The sequence below is a fragment of the Macrobrachium nipponense genome, chromosome 12 (assembly GCF_015104395.2).
Source record: "Macrobrachium nipponense isolate FS-2020 chromosome 12, ASM1510439v2, whole genome shotgun sequence".
In the NCBI taxonomy this organism is placed as follows: domain Eukaryota; kingdom Metazoa; phylum Arthropoda; class Malacostraca; order Decapoda; family Palaemonidae; genus Macrobrachium; species Macrobrachium nipponense.
In genome coordinates this window covers 4406126-4424991 of record NC_087205.1, presented here as the reverse complement: position 1 = coordinate 4424991, position 18866 = coordinate 4406126, and the positions used below count along the sequence as shown (strand labels likewise).

Here is an 18866-nt window from a genome sequence, read left to right as displayed (position 1 = left end):
CGTCAATTCGCAACGCAAAATCACTCAAGCAATCAAACGGCTAAAGAAACTCTCTCCTAGTCTCTGTTTCATTTTATATAAAGTAAACCTTAGTGTGTTCTATACCTGAATTTTATCAAGGAAAAAAGCAATTGAACCACGCTCTCTCTCTCTCTCTCTCTCTCTCTCTCTCTCTCTCTCTCTCTCTCTCTCTCTCTCTCTCTCTCTCTCTCTCTCTCTCCAGGTGTACTGTGCCAAACCCACGGGCGCTGTACACCTGAGCCTAGGTTTTATATAAACTCTTAATCAAGTTTCCTTAGTAAAAAAACAGAAGATGAAGAAGAAGTTTAATTGATTCCGGGCACATTTGAAAGTTCCCTGACGATATAATTACGTTTCATGCTAATTTCTTTTCTGTGATGAATTTACTTTCTTTGTCTTATTTTTTATTCCTGTATATAATAATAATAATAATAATAATAATAATAATAATAATAATAATAATAATAATAATAATAATAATACTAATAACTAATAATAATAATAATAATAATAATAATAATAATAATAATAATAATATAATAATAATGATAAGGACCAGCTCCTGATAGACAAAATGGTAATGAAGAACAGTAGGAGAAGGAAAAAAAAACCAACCTAAGCATGGCATGGATAGACTATAAGAAAGCCTTGCGACAAATTAGATACCAACACCTATGGCTAATAGAATGCCTGAAAAATAATTATATGGGGCCAGAGGAAAAACCGACCATCAGCTTCCTCAAAAAATACAAATGCGCCAGCTGGAATACAATACTTTACAAGCCTCTCAGAGGTTAAATCATCAGAGAGGGATCGTTCCAGGGTGCGACTCACCTGTTCCCCACTACCTTCTCGTAGTAGGGACCATGATTCCCCAATTGACAAAAGTACTACAGAATATGGATGCCGGCGGTACCAACTCAAAAGAAAACAGAGGCAACAGAATTCAACCATCTGATGTTCATGGACGACAGTCAAAAGCTGTATATGGTAATGCATCAAGGGAAATAGATACCCTAATCCCAGACTTGTCAAGGAATTGTATCTGGGGACATCTCAGGGTGGAGTTTAGGAATCAGAAAAAATGCGACCTTAGTCAAACAATACAAAAAAGGCAAAGTAACGAGAACTGAAGGGATGAAATAAGCTAACCAGAATGGGTAGCTAAGGCAACATCAAACCACCTGGTATGATGAGACAGGTGATACAAAATACCTGGGAATAAGTGGAAGGAGGGGATATAAAACACCAATAGATGGAAGGACAACGATCAGGTGAATAAATTAGGTGCAGAGACTCAAGGCGAATACTCAAGTCTAAAAACTCAATGGCGAGGAAATAAATGGATTAAAAGCCATAAACACATGGGGCAGGTGCCAGTAATCCGATACAGCGCAGGGAATAGTGGAATGGACGAAGGCATAAGAACTCCGTCAGGTATAGATCAGGAAAAGCAACGAGGAAACACATGACCAATCCAACAAAGCAAACCCGAAAGCACTACCCCGCCCAAAAAGAGCAAATACGGAACAGGACTATACATTAACACGAAAGGAACAAGGGAGGGAGAGGAACTGCGTCAACATCGAAAAAGAGTACGCACTTGGGGGCAATATCTGGAAAACCAGTGAAGACGAGCGGGCTAAAGAGTTGGCATGGGAACGAATAGGCACTAATAAAAGTAGACGAAGCCCAGAGAAATATACATAGGACAGGAGAATTGGACAGACAGCAAGAACAGAGGGACTGGCACAAACAAACCAATGCCAATGCACGGTGACAATACATGAGACAGGGACTAAAGAAGAACTAGCCCAGCGATGGGACACCAAACAATGGCAAATGGCTACAAAGAGGGGAGAGCTAAAGAAGGAAAACTGGAAGGAATGATAACAGCGGCACAAGATCAGGCCCTAAGAACCCAGATATATTCAAAAGAACGATCAGACCGGAAATAAACATCAATCCCATATGTATGGAAGTGCAATACGAAAAATCGAAAACCATAAACCACATAGCAAGCGAATGCCCGGCCAACTTGCACAGAACCAGTACCAAAAAAGAGGCAATGATTTTCCAGGATGGCAAAAGCCCTCCACTGGAGCCCTGTGCAAAGAAAACATCAGCATTACCCTTGCAGTAATAAGTGGTACGAGCACCAACCAGAGGGTGTGGGATCGAAAACCGATCAAGGCTAAAGATCCTCTGGGACTATGGTATTCAAACGGAATGGATTGAGGGTGATACCCGTTGCAAAATAGACCAAGATGTGACGTTGATTGACAAAGTCAAGAAAAGAAAGTATCACTCATTGATGTCGCAATACCATGGGACACAGAGTTGAAGAGAAAAATAGAGGGAAAAAAATGGGAATAAGTATCAAGATCTGAAAATAAGAAAATAAGAAGAACTTATGGGATATGCCAGTGGAAATTGGTTACCCATAATCATAGGAGCACTTGGACACGATCCAAAGGATCCCTGAAAACAGGAATTCTTAAGAAAAACCTAGAGGACTGAAGTTAGGCTCCGGGTAAGTCATGCAAAGAAGAGTGTGATGGTCCATAGAAAACGGCCACACAATAGTTAAGAAAAGTGAATGGACTCCTAAGGATGGCAGGAATGCAACCCGGTAACCCCACACTATAAATAAATACCACCCAGTGCCCGAATTGGAGGAGGACTGTGGATAGAGCAAAAAAAAAAAAAAAAAAAAAATAAAATCAATAATAAATACTTATTCATGTTTCAAATTATATTTTCGCGTTTAAAGACAGCATTCTGTATTTGGGTTGTCTGTTCGTATCCTCCTACCTAGAGTGTATGTTTGAGACTACAAAAGTAAGATGTTTTTCCATGAACTCATCAGATAATAATATTAATAATAATAATAACGCTTACTTTAGATGTGAGAAATGTACAGGTCTTTCCGTAGCTTTTCTCTTTAACCCTTGCAGGTTTTCAAGTCATTATAATAATAATTAACACATGAGTAATATATTCTTAATGGAACTCTGTGGTAGAAAGGAAAGTTTCCTTAAACATTATAATTAATTTTAGCGTTTTGTTGTTAGCTGATGTGGCTCACATGAATACTGACATCCAGTGTATTGGAAAACAAATAAATTTTCTCCACCAATTTTCTCACAGCAACGACCAGGTAGGCCTCCAAGCCTGGTTCAGTCGTCCTGCTTTCAGGTCAAGTCTCCCATTCTTGGCGATCATCAATATAGCCATCATCTCATCAACTTCCCCGCAAAACTAGAGCCTCTCCTCTCTACTCCTCTCCTCTATGTTTTGGTAGCCATTCTCATTTTTGGTCTTCCTACCGGTCTCTTCCTTCCGGTGTCCATTCCAAAAACAATTATAGGATATCGCTCCTCCTCCTTCTTTTTGGTGTGTCCAAACCATCAAGCTGTCCCTCTCTCCACAAAATCTAGTATCCCCTCCACTCCCAGTTCTCTTCTAATGGTCTTCATTTCGTTAGCCTATCTAGTCTTGTTACACCTTTGCACTCTTTTATGAGTTCTTAGGGCTTTCATTTCAGCTGCTTGAAAGTTGGCTTCTAGTTCTTGATGTTAATGTCCATGATTCATGGCCATAAGTCAATATTGGTCTTAAAATAGAGAGGTATATTATGGTTTTCACTTTGCGAGGTATATTTCTGTCTTTCATTAGTGGGTAGAGCAGATACAGGTTGTTACTGAATTTCTGTATTCGGGTAGTTGTTTCCAGTTTTGAATCGTTTTGGTCACTAAACTCTACTCCTAAGTATTTGAAATTTCTACACTGTTTCAATGTCTGACCTTCTAATTCTACATCTACGTTACTTGGTGTTCGTGATAAGTGCATGATCTCTGTCTTATTCTTGTTGATCCGCATTCCATTAGCTGTTAAGATCGCGTTCCAGTTGTTGAAGTTTTATTGGAGAGATTCGCGCTGCTGAGGGCTAAAATTATCATTGCATTGGTCTCTGCATACATAAGGTTGATGGTCATATTCTGCAGCTTCATCCTCACCTAAGTTTTTCCCTCAATACATATTTATCTAAGAACAATATAAAAAGAAAGTGGGTGGCGAAAGGAACCGCTGCCCTGTTTCTTACTTTCCACTGATTTTTTTGTTAAATTTAAACCAGTCCTTCATTCTCTTGAGTTTTTGTTTTTACTCTGGCTCTGATGTTTTGATAGGTGTTTATGAGAAATTGCTCTTATAAGTTTCTCAGGGATTCCATAGTAAGGGTCTTTTAGGGCATCCCATATTTTCATTCTTGGTACTCTTATCAAAAGCCTTTTTCTAGATCTATAAAGCAATATATCTATCCCTGTCCCATTCCCAGCTCTTCTCAAATATCATCTTGAGGGAGAAAATCATATCAGTTGTCCCTCTTCCTGGTCGAAAACCGTGCCATTCACCCAGCTTTGGGTTCAACATATCCTTCAATCTAGTTTCAAGTATTCTTTCATATACTTTAAAAGCATGTGACATTAGGGATATTCCTCTATAATTGCTGCAATTTGTCTTGTCACCTTTTCTTATAGATTGGGCATATTAGATCTCTTCTCCAGTCTTCAGGTGGCATTTGCCCATTCCAGAGTATGTCGATTAGCTCTAGTAGCCAGATGACTCCATCCTCCCATGTTTTAAAGGAGCTCTGCAGGTGATTGTATCCACTCCAGGGGCCTTACATTTCTCATCCTCTTTGAGAGCATTTTTTTAAACTCCAGTGTTGTTATGTCAGGTTCTGCATCCAACCACATCAAATTTCTACATGCTCTTCAAGGTCATTGTTTCCGTTTTGTTTAGTAGTGTTTCAAAGTGATGTTTCCATCCTAATTCAATTTCTCGGGGTTCGGTTAAAATTGTCCCATCCATAGGGTCCTTTGATTACATAAGAGGGTGGTTGGCTTCCCTTTCTATAGTTTTTTGGCAGTGCTATATGAGTTTTCTGGTACCTTGGAGATCATTTCGAGTCATCTTTCCTATTCTTTCCCATGTTTCTCTTTTTGTTTGAGCTTTTATTCTTTCCGTTTCTCTCGAGCTTCTTTATAGTTATTGTGATCTTCCAAATTCAAAGTTTTCATCCATTTTCTGAAGAGTTTCATTTTGTTTGCAACAGCGGCCTTAGTGTGGGGGTTCCACCAAGCAGTTTGTTTTTTTCCTCCTACCTCGAACTCTTTTTCTTTTGCACTGTATTATTAGCAGCACCCACTACAGCCATTCTAAAAGTGTCTCCATTTTTTCATTTGGGTCATTGCTATCCTGTTGCATTTGTTTAGCTTCTCTTAAGTTAAATAAATAATAATATCAATAATAATATAATAATAATAATAATCAATAATAATAATAATAATACTTAAGCTAATAATAATAATAATGTAATTTTTTTCTGGCAGACACTGATCTACAAAGTTTATATTTTTTTAGTATTTTAAACATTTTATGAATTAATATACATGACTGATACATATGTAGTCAGTGGAAAGTATATTAAGCATCATAAACGTGATAATATTTTGTTATGGTTGATTGTAATTAAAGAAAAAAAAAATGACTTTTTCTAATGATTGTGAAATATATGATGATATTGATACCAGTAGTGATGAAAATAATGATGGTAACTGTAATGTAATATCTGTAATGATGCAGTGACTACTTTGATACTGATGTGTGTGTTGACGCCATTTTAATAATAATAGAATGTTACAGTCTATGGGAATATATCCTTATATTTTCTTTCTATAAATGCATTAAAATGTATTAACAGTAGAATATCTTTAAGATCTGACCGATCTTGCTTTTCAACGTGAGAAAAAGATCGCTTTCAGATATAGCTTAGAACAAAACAAGTAAACAGCTACATTGCTGTGGCGTCCTTAGTAAAATAAAAAATATATTGGTCATGCTATGGTAATTGTATCCTCAATTATAATAATACTAAGTGATATGATGGTAATTGGTGTGGTAGTAAAAACGATATCATTGTTATCATGAGCCATAATATCAGAAGTGTTAAATACATATTGCCATTACTCCAGTATGAAGTTACGTTAGTTCTTTACTTATTATTTTAAAAAATGCCATTACGACTTGCATTGGCTAGTCGAGCCACTGCGTAGCAACTAGAGCGTCCTTCACCCATTCGTAAACAATTCTTTTTATTGTAAGGGTTGCATTGCAATATATTTTGCGAAGCATTAGCGTTGCCTTGGCATTATTGATGAACAGGTGGGGTTTGGGAATATTAATAATGTTTATAAATACTGCGTGACCTCTGTAAATTCTGTCGCGATTTATTATTGCAGAATGATCAATGGCTGCCTGAATTTTTTTTTTCTCTGCTTCAGCTCATTTTATGACGGATAAACAGTCAGGTAAACAAGGACAGACAGATAACAGATATAAGAGTGAAGTTACAGCCTGACAGACATAAATGGCTAAACAAACTGTATATATACGTATATCTATCTATCTATCTATCTATCTATCTATCTATCTATCTATCTATCTATCTATCTATCTATCTATCTATTATATATATATATATATACATATATATATATATATATATATATATATATATATCTATATATATATATATATATAGTAAACATATGTATAACTGAATCACGAAGTTTGGAAAGTGATAAATCCATAAATAAAGGTATAAGCCACGAACGAAACGAAGGAAAGATAAAATCCGATGTTAATCTTTCCTTCGTGGCTTATACCTTTATTTTATATTAATATAATTAGCTATATATATAGTATATACTATATATATATATAATATATATATATATCTATATCTAGTATAATATATCTATATCTATATCAATAGCTATATTCTATATCTATACTAAGATATATAAGATATATATATATTATATAGATAATTATAAAGAGAGAGAGAGAGAGAGAGAGAGCGAGAGAGACCGATAGATGAGATGAGAGAGAGAGAGAGAGAGAGAGAGAAAGAGGCACACTTATAAAGTGCTTATTCTTAATACATCAAGATTTTTACTAGCAGATTGTCTTAGATTCTGTCACGTGGTACAAAATGTTATATAATGTTAATTAATTTTGGAAACCATTTCATGGATACTACATTTGTTTACTTGCACTTAATTCCTTATTGCATATCAACATGAATATAAAACCTGATAGAATTGACGAAGCATCCAGTGAATCTTCGAAAGAAAACGACCGATACAAGGGCCAGTCAGCCTTTTGATTATTATTATATTATTATTATTTTTTTTTTTTTTTTTTTTTTTTTTTTTTTTTTGTTTTTTTTTTTTTTTGCGCTCTATCACAGTCCTCCAATTCGACTGGGGGTGGTATTTTAATAGTGTGGGGTTCAGGGTTTGCATCCTGCCTCCTTAGGAGTCCATCACTTTTCTTACTATGTGCGCCGTTTCTAAGATCACACACTTCTGCCTAGTCCTGGAGCTACTTCAGCCTCTAGTTTTTCAAGATTCCTTTTCAGGGATCTTGGGATCGTGCCTAGTGCTCTTATGATTATGGGTACAATTTCCACTGGCATATCCCATATCCTTCTTATTTCTATTTTCAGGTCTTGATACTTATCCATTTTTTCCCTTTCTTTCTCTTCAACTCGGGTGTCCTATGGTATTGCGACATCAATGAGTGATACTTTCTTCTTGATTTTGTCAATCAACGTCACGTCTGGTCTATTTTCACGCATCACCCTATCCGTTCTGATACCATAGTCCCAGAGGATCTTTGCCTGATCGTTTTCTATCACTCCTTCAGGCTGGTGTTCGTACCACTTAATACTGCAAGGTAGCTGGTGTTTCTTGCACAGGCTCCAGTGGAGGGCTTTTGCTACTGAATCATGCCTCATTTTGTACTGATTCTGTGCAAGTGCCGGACATTCGGTTGCTATGTGGTTTATGGTTTCATTTTTCGTATTGCACTTCCTACATATGGGAGAGATATTATTTCCATCTATCGTTCTTTGGACATATCTGGTTCTTAGGGCCTGATCTTGTGCCGCTGTTATCATTCCTTCAGTTTCCTTCTTGAGCTTTCCCCTCTGTAGCCATTGCCACGTGTCATCGCTGGCTAGTTCTTTAGTCTGGTTTTTTTTCTCATGTATTGTCCGTGGCATTGGTTTGTTGTGCCATCCTTCTGTTCTGCTTGTCTTTCGGCCCTGTCTCTGTTATATTTCTGAGTCCTTCGTCTACTTTTATCAGTCCTTCTTCCCATGCACTCTTGAGCCACTCGTCTTCACTGGTCTTCATATATTGCCCCAGTGCTCTGTTTACGATGTTGACGCAGTCCTCTATGCTTAGTAGTCCCCTCCCTCCTTCTTTTCGTGTTATGTATAGTCTGTCCGTATTTGCTCTTGGGTGTAGTGCTTTGTGTATTGTCATATGTTTCCTCGTTTTCTGGTCTATGCTGCGAAGTTCTGCCTTCGTCATTCACTATTCTGCGCTGTATCTGATTACTGGCACTGCTCATGTGTTTATGGCTTTTATCATATTTCCAGCGTTGAGTTTTGACTTGAGTATCGCCTTGAGTCTCTGCATATATTCTTTCCTGATCGTATCCTTCATCTCTTGGTGCTTTATATCCCCTCCTTCCATTATTCCCAGGTATTTGTATCCTGTCTCATCTGTGTGTTTGATGTTGTTCCCATCTGGTAGCTTTATCCCTTCAGTCCTTGTTACTTTGCCCTTTTGTATGTAGACTAAGGCGCATTTTTCTATTCCAAACTCCATCCTGATGTACCCAGATACAATCCTTACAGTCTGGATTAGGGTATCTATTTCCTTGATGCTCTTACCATACAGCTTGATGTCGTCCATGAACATCAGATGGTTAATTCTGTTGCCTCTTTTCTTGAGTTGGTACCCAGCATCCATCTTCTGCAGTACTTTTGTCATGGAAATCATGGCTACTACGAAGAGTAGTGGGGACAGTGAGTCGCCCTGGAAGATCCCTCTCCTGATATTAACCTCTGCTAGTCTTATTCCAGAGCTTGTAAGTATTGTATTCCAGTTGCGCATTGTATTTTTGAGGAAGCTGATGGTGTTTTCCTCTGCCCCATATATTTTCAGGCATTCTATTAGCCATGTGTGTGGTATCATGTCGAAGGCTTTCTTATAGTCTATCCATGCCATGCTTAGGTTGGTTTTCCTTCTCTTATTATTATTATTATTATTATTATTATTATTATTATTATTATTATTATTTTATTATTATTATTATTATTATTATTATTATTATTAGCAGGAAGCAGACCTTCTCGGATACATGGTCTTATTAAGTAGAATGGCAGAGTTAAGTGAATTTATCTTATAAAAAATTTTCTTTATTTTTCTGACGATTTATCAGAAAAAAATAGAGAAAATTCTTTTTATGATGATTTCAATTAACTTTGTCATTCTTCTCAATAATATATTATTATTATTATTATTATTATTATTATTATTCATTATTATTATTATTATTATTATTATTGTGAAAAGATACCCTCTTTGAGATATATTTCGTAACATAAAATGGCGTACAAACTGGCATTTTATTCCACAAAATATATCCCAAAGAGGTTATCTTTTCAAAATAATAATGATAACAACAACAACAACAACAGCATAAAATAACAATACGCTAAACAAGTGGAAAAGCGAGTCTTCAAGATACTGACCAAGTGGATCGGTACGGTAAGAAAAAAATAAATTGCTTTCCTGACTGATCTGTGAAATTCGGAACATTTTATTTCCCTATCAAAGAATACCATTGGCGCGTGTCTGCCACTCTATATGTGTACCCTGATGGTCATTCGGCACAGCAGCTGTCATGATGAATACCTGGCATGAACACCATGTATACCGCACGAGGCATTCAATCCCCATGCGACCATTTCAGGCCTCATTCTGCCTTGGATCGATGCTTCATGATTTATGCACGGCCCGGTCCTAAGGCTACGCGAGCAATTTTTTTTTTTTTTTTTTTTTTTTTTTTTTTTTTGAGTCAAGGCGATCTCATACTCGTACATTGTCTCGCGTCGGACAAGTTTTGTTGCAGACTCGGCGATCATTTGTAAGCTGGGTTTTGTCAGCTGCGTAAAGTTTGTCAGGAGAGACGCGAAGGTTCCAAAATACCGGCGTATGGAGTTTCCATAACTCGCCTGGAATCAGAAATTGCTTCACAGGGGCGGTGAATTTTGATTGATTATTGTAAAGGTGCATACATTTCGAATATACAACAACAATAATAATAATAATAATAATAATAATAATAATAATAATAATAATAATAATAACTTTTATTTTCAGCTCAAGGCCTTATACATGGATATACAAAGAATAGACAATAACATACAGTCTAGATACATAAGATAACATGATAAAAAAAAAAGATTGATCGGCAATATCCATATTTGCCGAGGTGGTAGTATAAAAGAAGGTGGTAAAAATAATGGTCATACCCGTAATAAGATTGAGAAGAATTAAAAATTGAATGTAAAAACTATATTGATTATAATTACAGTAATTATATTGCAAATATATGTGTATATATATATATTACACATATATATATATATATATATATATATATAATATACTGTATATATGTGTAAATATATACATACATACATTGTCTGTATAACATTTGAACGATTACTCTAAATATAAAATACAATTCACATTTACGGACGATTATCAGTTTCAGCGTAGAAGGAATCCTCGCAAAATGACGAGAAAAGGTGATTTAAGGGTCATTTCATTCTATATAAAGGTTTCTTTAAACGGGATGACAAAATTGGAGTTTTTTTTATGGACCATTACTTCCCAATCGGCGAAATTTGTCATGCACTTGGGATTCTTGAATTTGTTGCTTGGAATGCTCTTCATACTTTCTGTTCTATACTGGTTTTGGTGGTAATGGAAAGTTTTAAGGGCGCAGAATTCAGAGGGGATACTCATTCAACTATACCCAGCATGGCGCACTGTCGACAACACTACTGCTTTCTGTCTTTTAATTTAATCGCTTTTCTCTTGAACTTCTAAATAATTCTGAATATCACTTCACGGGATATTTAGAATTATTTAGAGCGGAACTAGTTTTGAAATGTTTCTGCATTATTCATAATCTCATTAATAATATTAATAATTATTACTAAGAAAAAAAAAGAAAAAAAATTGTCTGTACGTGTTTGTGCGCTCATTTGCTTTGATGCTTTCATTTTACATATTTGTATATTTTTTATATACATTCCTTTACAACATTTGTTTAAAGAAAAAAAAAAAATTTTGGTGGGGGTTGGGGGTCGGGGGCCCGAACTTGACAAAAGCATTCCACACATTCAACAACAACAAACTACTGAACAAGTCGTAGGTTGATCGTTTTCGTAACCATGGTAACCGGATATGATTTTAGGATTTCCTTTGGATAAGTACAAGGGGGAGCTCGCAGGGAATAATTATCGGTTAGGTTGAACTCTAAACCTTATCAGTAAAATTCTCGCTTTCAATTACTCATCAAAAACAGATTTATGATTCCAAAAGTTTGTTTAGGGTGAAAATAAGAAACTCAGATCGGTTTTAATAACACCAAACTACCAGATTTTCTACATAATTTTTCCCAGTAGGGAGTTAGTACCGTCTGCAGCAATCTGGGTGCACTGTAGGCATTACTAAAAGGTCTTGAAGCATCCCTGCGGCCCTTAGCTCCTTTCACTCTTTTTACCGTACCTCCATTCATATTATCTTTCTTCCACCTTTCTTTCACCCTCTCTTAACGTCACCTTTCGAACCTACATACTCTCAATTTGCTCTCCGGCGCTGAATGACCTCATAGGTCCCAGTGCTTGGCCTTTTGGCCTAAACTCTTATAGTCCTTCCTACATAATTTCCTAAATCAACTACTTCCTACAACTGTACTGTTTATTTGATATTGTCCTAGTTACTAGACCTTAGGTTGACCAACGTCCCACCTTCCGTAGTAACCATAAGACAGAATACGTAATTCATCGATTACTTAAACCAACAACGTCTATTTATCCCAGTCTTTCATTGTTTGCAATGTTCTTGTCCGTCGTTATTATAGTTATTGTTGTTGTTGTTGTTGTTGCTGTTGTTGTTGTTGTTGTGGTATCATCGACATTACTGCCGTTGTTGATGGCCGTTCTTCATGTCGTGAATTTTTTTCTTGTCTGCGTTCCATATAAGATTTCTTCTTGCGGACTTTTTCTTGTATAATTTGTCAGTTCGGGTATAATTATTTTTCCGTGATCCTTGGAAGTAGAATAATTAACAACCAATTATGCTTTGTCATTCTTATGTTCCACGAGCTCGGAATTTCAGACGCAACCACCAATTATCATTTGTCATTCTTATAGTCTTTTCGGTTGGAATTTCAAATGCGACTGCCAGATTTCTATGCAGTTTCTAATGGGGAGGTAGCCAGAAGGCCAAGGTTACCCTATATTAAAACTTTATCACAGCAAGGTTTGAGTTTATCATTAAAGAACGTCTCTCCTGAACTGGTGACATACGTATACAAGCCTCTTAGAATATGACAGGTCAGTGATTTAGGGAGCACAAAGGAAGAAAGCAAGTTCTACATTCATGAGGACGGATAGTATGAGAGAAGCCGGTTGACCCTTGAGTGCACGACTTCCACACTGTATCTGTGGGACTGCGAGCCCTAACATGAGCAGATCGGCTCAAATTTTGGAGGTGGAAAGCGCTTGAGTTAAGTCGTTTATTTTTTTTCTCTTATCTTTTCGTTTTGCTTTTTAAAATTTCTGTTTGCGAAGAACCTGATAATACTATAGATGTTGAATCTGGAAATCAGGCAATCTCTTCCTTGGCCCATAGACAATGTTGCCAAGTCCAGCTACCAAAAACCCGGAAGTGGGATATTTGGTTGGTTGTGTAAACTTTGTCATTATTTAAGGAATGTGTAAAGAAAATGATATTCCAGTCAGTATACTGGAAAAACAGATAGACACCTCTTATAGCGTTTTCGAAGAATCCCAATAAAAACAGATAAAAATGGAAAACGTTGAGTGGGAACACATCTCTGGCTCACACCCCCTCCCCAACCCAACCCAACCCCCCCCCCCCAAAAAAAAAAAAAAATTCATAGGTCCTAATCCATCTCAAAATCCAGTGTACTATTCTTTGGTCCGCGACCCATCCTTCCTTCCTTCCTCAGAATTTCATGAAAATCTACAGCATCTATGTAGTACCTTAATCCAGCAAACGATCGAAGAGACAGACTCGGGAAAAGCGGTAGGCCTACCCAAGGCTTGGGCCTACCTATATTCTATATTCAGCTTCGTTAGCGTTGGTGTAGGTAACCAGATAACATCGTTTACGTAGGGAAACTTTGCTGTTTTAATGTAGTTTGGTCCATCGGGGATAAACTTAACTATATTAAACTGGGTCGTTGAAAATATTCTTGTTATTACGCATGAATTAATCCTATTTTGTACTGACTTTATTTCGTTTTTAAAAGCATTTTGATGAGTGCCCAGTCATGTGTTTTCCAGTGAACAGTGACATCGAAATTGTTGACGAAGTTTGTCGATATTTTAGATTCGACATCAAAAGAGAAACTGCATTTTACAGCTTACTATGGAGGACAAACGCTTGTTTGTCGTGCGACCAACAAAAATCAATATCCTTTGTTTGTATTGATAAAGAGCTCCTTTGTTTGCCATCAAGGCCTGTTCATGGTTGAATTGAGGCGTTCACAATATTAAGGGTCCCCAGAGCTCGAATTCGCATTTTTTTTTCTTTTTTGCTCCCAAGTCTTCTAAAAATATCCTACTTTACCCATGGAAGAGCGTACGTGCATATGTAGACTCCAAAGTGGTCGAAAATCCCACTATCTAACAAGGGTGATGATATGTGTTTGAAAATGTAAATTTACAAACGCGTTTTCTCACGATTTTCTTGTTCTAATCAGCCCCTGGAGACCCTTAACATTGTGAATAGCTACCTGACTGAGATATGGAATCACTCACAGATGTAGTTAGTCTATCTTCGTACTATCTGTCATGTCGTCATAGTTTTTATTTATGCTGCTATTCTTTATGTCTGTGAACACATTGCCAAGATACTAGCACTGTTATCCCTCATGTCACCCTGTAGGGGAGTTAGTGCCGCCAGTGCACCTCATTCGGTGCAATGTAGGCATTACTTAAGGTTCTTTGCAGCGTCCCTTTAGCCCCTAGATGTAACTACTTTCATTCCTTTTACTGTACCTCAGTTCATATTCTCTTTCTTCCATCTTACTGTTTACCCTCTCCTAACAATTGTCTCATAGTGCAACTACTTTGAGGTTTACTTCCTGTAACACCTTTCAAACCTCTTACTGTCAATTTCAATTTCAGCACTGAATGGCCTTAGTTGCCCCAGTGCTTGGCATTATGCCAAAATTCTATATAGAGATGGATTCCTCGTGTCAGTCATTAGAAACTCTTAATTAACCTTCGAAATCTCGCGTCAGAGGTAACACGTCACAGTGAGGCCATAGATGCCACTGAGGAGGGTGAGTAAGGGATATTAGTCTCTCTCTTGTAGACTAGACTCTCTTCTTTAAAGGGAGAGAAGATAATGACACAGTAGAAATGGGGTCAATGAGACGCTTCCCTTTCCCGATAACTAACTCCTTTAGACCTAGATAGATCGCGATACTAAGGGAAGAAAACGGAAGAGGAAAAGTCCTCCTGGGTCTTATGCGTGCTCCACATTCTAGATGGAAGCGCCTCAGTGGCGTGATTGGTAATGGTCTTGGCCTGCCACTTCGGTGGACGCGAGTTCGATTCTCGGGCATTTCACAGAGGAGGTTAGAGATGTGTATTTCTGGTGATAGAAGTTCACTCTCGACGTGGTTCGGAAGTCACATAAAGCCGTTGGTCCCGTTGCTGAATAACCACTGGTTCTATGCCACGTGAAAACACCATACAAACAAACAAACATTGTAGATGGATGCAGTCAGAAAACAGAGAAGTTAAACACTGTATTTTTCCACCATTTGGTTGCCCGACTTGCTGTGTACTAAAACATTATATTGAAACTTGACAGCCGCGAAGGCGATAAACCAAAAAATTTCATGTTTTCTAAAAAAAAATTTTTTATTCGTTGAGCTTCTTTATTGTCTTTGGGAAATGCTGTTTAATTAAATAAAAATTCACACATTCCGAGATTTGTCTTAACGCACCGAATAAATTAGAACTTTGCGTTTGAGACCTCGGTACCTCTAGAAAATCTGTATGTTGATGACGCTTACTTATTTACATATGCTCCTTGGGGATTGGTAGGGATAACTGAATGATTTACTTTAAAACATAGAAAACTAATGATCGTGCCTGGATATATGAAATCATTTTAATTTTGCTTGTGGGCTCAATTCGAGGCAACCGAAAGTCTATTTACAGAATCCAATGTATGGAAATTGCAGCACGCGAATATCATGTCATTGGAATGAGGGGCCTTAGTTGCATTTACCTCGTAACTTAGAAGACATTCCTTGTGGGCTATTTTAGAGACTTGTTTTATGAAATGTCTGTCTGGATAAACGTCTCACCCCTGCTTGTTAAAACAAAATGCTTTCATTTATACTGCCACACTCCAGAAAGCGAAATATAAAAATATAGTTGTTTTCACAGATCGAAAGTTTATTTTTCACGTAGGCCTATTGAATTCACAGCAGATCGGTTGATTTTGGGAGAGGCCTTCAAATTTTCCACTTGCAATGAATTAACATCATTTTTGCTTTTCTTCGTCTTTCATGAAAAATATGAGCGACGAAAATCGAAAAACCTCCGGACAACTCTTAACTAATAACCACATCAACTTTGCCCTTCTTCTTCTTCTTCTTGCAGGAGAAACATGAACGAAGAAAAGAAACGGAGGTACGTAATGACGTGGGTGGGAAGGACCGAGGGTGTGAAAAACGTCAAGAAGTCCCTGAAGGAGCTGGTCAAAGCAGCCAGAACGATTTTGCCTCCTACAGGAACCACCTATGTTATCTGCGAGACCTTCGACACCTATCAGAAAGGCGGTGAGTTCTGGTGATAGAAGTTCACTCGACGTGGTTCGGAAGTCACGTAAAGCCGTTGGTCCCGTTGCTGAATAACCACTGGTTCCATGCGACATTAAAAACAACATACAAACAAACAAACAAGAAAGGCGGTGAGGGATTCGGTCCATGAGCCTGTTGCTATGTCTGGACTGTAGGTGGTCTTTGTCTACGGCTCACAAATCTGGGATGTCTGTAGTTTAGACTTTTTTTTTTTTTTTTTCGTCTAATCTGTCTTCCTGGATATCCGGACTCGAAGAGCTGTGCATTGTAAGGGATTCTGTTGTTCGCGTTCGTGTGTCTTCTCATAACCTAGATCAGTGGTGTCCAATCTTTTCCAGTACGTGACCCCTTCCAGTAGCACCAAACCTATCATGACCCCAACCTTTATAAGCCTTCTGAATATGTACTAATTTCCAATGACGCAGATACATTTTAAACATTAAATTAAAGATTAATCACAACAGAGAGACCAATAACAACAAACAAAAATGCTTATTAATGGTTATTAACAAGGACGGATTTAATCATGTACGACAAAAACTAATTATAAAGAAATTAACAAAAATCCCTAAATATCGTAAAAAATTTCCTCAAAATCTTGGATCCTCCATGACCCCCAGAAAAAGGTTCATGACCCCTTTGGGGGTTCTAAACCGCCGTTTGGGAACCCGTGTCCTGACTAGTATAGGAACGATTGTCTTTTTATCTCCATTTCCTTGTTAAGACTAATTTAGAGACAATTGCAGTCATATCTATTGTAGTATTAATAAAGGATAAAGGGAACTTATATATAGGAATATGGTATTCACACTAATATGATAGTGTGTTTTAAAGCATCTCTCTCTATATATATATATACGTTAACACACACACACACACACTATATATATATATATATATATATATATATATATATATATATATATATATATATATATATAAGTCCGATTATTTTAGTATCTCTGTGCTCTTGAAGAACACTTGGAATTAATAATATAATACAGAAATATCTTTCCCAACATGCAGATCAAAACAAAACAAAAAACGATGGATGAATAATTGTTTTGGCAGAGGAAAATCCTTCTGTCCTACTTTCCCCCAGCACTTCTGATTCTTGTCAGATCTCATCTGTTCTCCTCACCTTCCTCACCATTATTCCTCACCTTCTCCCCCATGTTCCTCAGTCCTTAACCCCCGTTTCTCCCTCCCTCCCTCACCCCTTTCTCTCACTCCCCTTCACCCTGACTGAAGTTTGAAGAAAGGCGAATTCTCGTTTCAAAACTGTGTTACTCTCGAGTCGTACTTAACCGAGTCGATGACCCTTCTTGCTCAGACGAACGATGGAATTGATAACAACGAATCGCCCGCTATCAGCTTGATCTGCATCATCGTTTTCGTCTCGAGTGATCTATGTTGTCGGTCCAAGGTTTAATCATTAAGTCATTTCTCCCTCTCGGTCGTTGGTGGAGGAGGCACTCTCAAGCCTCCACCTTCCCCTGTCTCTCTCTCTCCTCTCCTCTCCCGCCTCCCTGTCTCCTCCTCCTCCTCCTCCTCCTCCTCCACCTTGCTTGTTGGTGGCACTGGGTACTGGTGGCACTCTCCTGAAAAGCTTCATTGTCCTTCTTCGGCAGATGTACCTGTGTTGGGTTAATTTTAGCCTTCACTGAGGTTTATCACTGAAAGAACTGAAGACTTTCTCTTTACTTATTATATAAACTTTTTCATTATATAAACTTTTCTCGTGAGACTAATCTTTGTTAACGACTTGATACCTTCATTAGAAGGAGTAAGGAGGATATGTTTTTGTGTCATAAGCTCTCTTCTCTTTTTAATTCGAAACTTTAGGTAAATGTCAAGAGCGCTCACTGACCTTCCTCAACCCAGAATGGAAACACGACGAAGTGAGCGTGACGGTTTTCCCTTTAGTCTAATGTTTGAATGCATTTGCATGTTTTTACTTTAATTATGAATGTTTTAAAAGTGACTTTTTTTAACGAAGGATCGATTATTAAATTTCATCAAATATTTATTTTTTGGTGTTGGTAGCCTGCGCTGATGTAACGCCAGTTTAGTATTATCCAGTCAGTCAATGATAATAACAATGATAATATCCTTTATTCCAGCTCATGCCCATATACAGGGAATATACAAAGTAGAGACAATACAGTCCACACAATTTAGATACACGAGATAGAAAGATAAAAATAGTAATCTGCTGTACTCAAACAGTTGCTGATAAAAGTTATAATATTGCTCACAGTAACCAGTAATGACCATAATAATATAGAAATGATAGTCATAACAAAAATAATTGTGATAATGATAAAAACAATTAATATTCAGCTAAAGACCTTAGTAGATACAGATTCCAGATGTGGAATGCTGAATGTAAAAAGTGATACAGCAAACATCCGTAATATAATAATAATAATAATAATAATAATAATAATAATAATAATAATAATAATAATAATAATAATAATAATAATAATAATAATAAGTAATAATATAAGTAATAATAATAAAGAACAAGTATACATAGAAACTGAGGCTCCTGCCTACGTCAGTTACGAAACAGGTGCCTCAGTCCAAGATCTTGCCCCAGTCCAAGACATTGCCTCAGTGACCCAAAATTTGTCATTGGTGGTTTAGTTTGCCTCAATCAATTAGTCATTGCGTTCACTATCTTTGAAGTATTTCCGTTAAGAGGAATGATGCACTTCCAAGAGTCTTAGCCAGATAATTATTCACTTAATCATTGTGTGTCGTTTTGA

The 18866-nt window shown here is 37.1% G+C and overlaps 1 protein-coding gene across 1 annotated transcript in view; it reads left to right on the top strand.

Moving 5' to 3' along the window:
* Positions 1-18866, top strand: part of LOC135225102 (dentin sialophosphoprotein-like) — a 49017-nt gene that overhangs the window by 23893 nt on the left and 6258 nt on the right. Inside the window, exon 2 of the mRNA XM_064264359.1 lies at positions 15893-16071. Coding sequence (XP_064120429.1) covers positions 15893-16071 — 179 coding nt within the window. The remainder of the gene's footprint in view (positions 1-15892; positions 16072-18866) is intronic.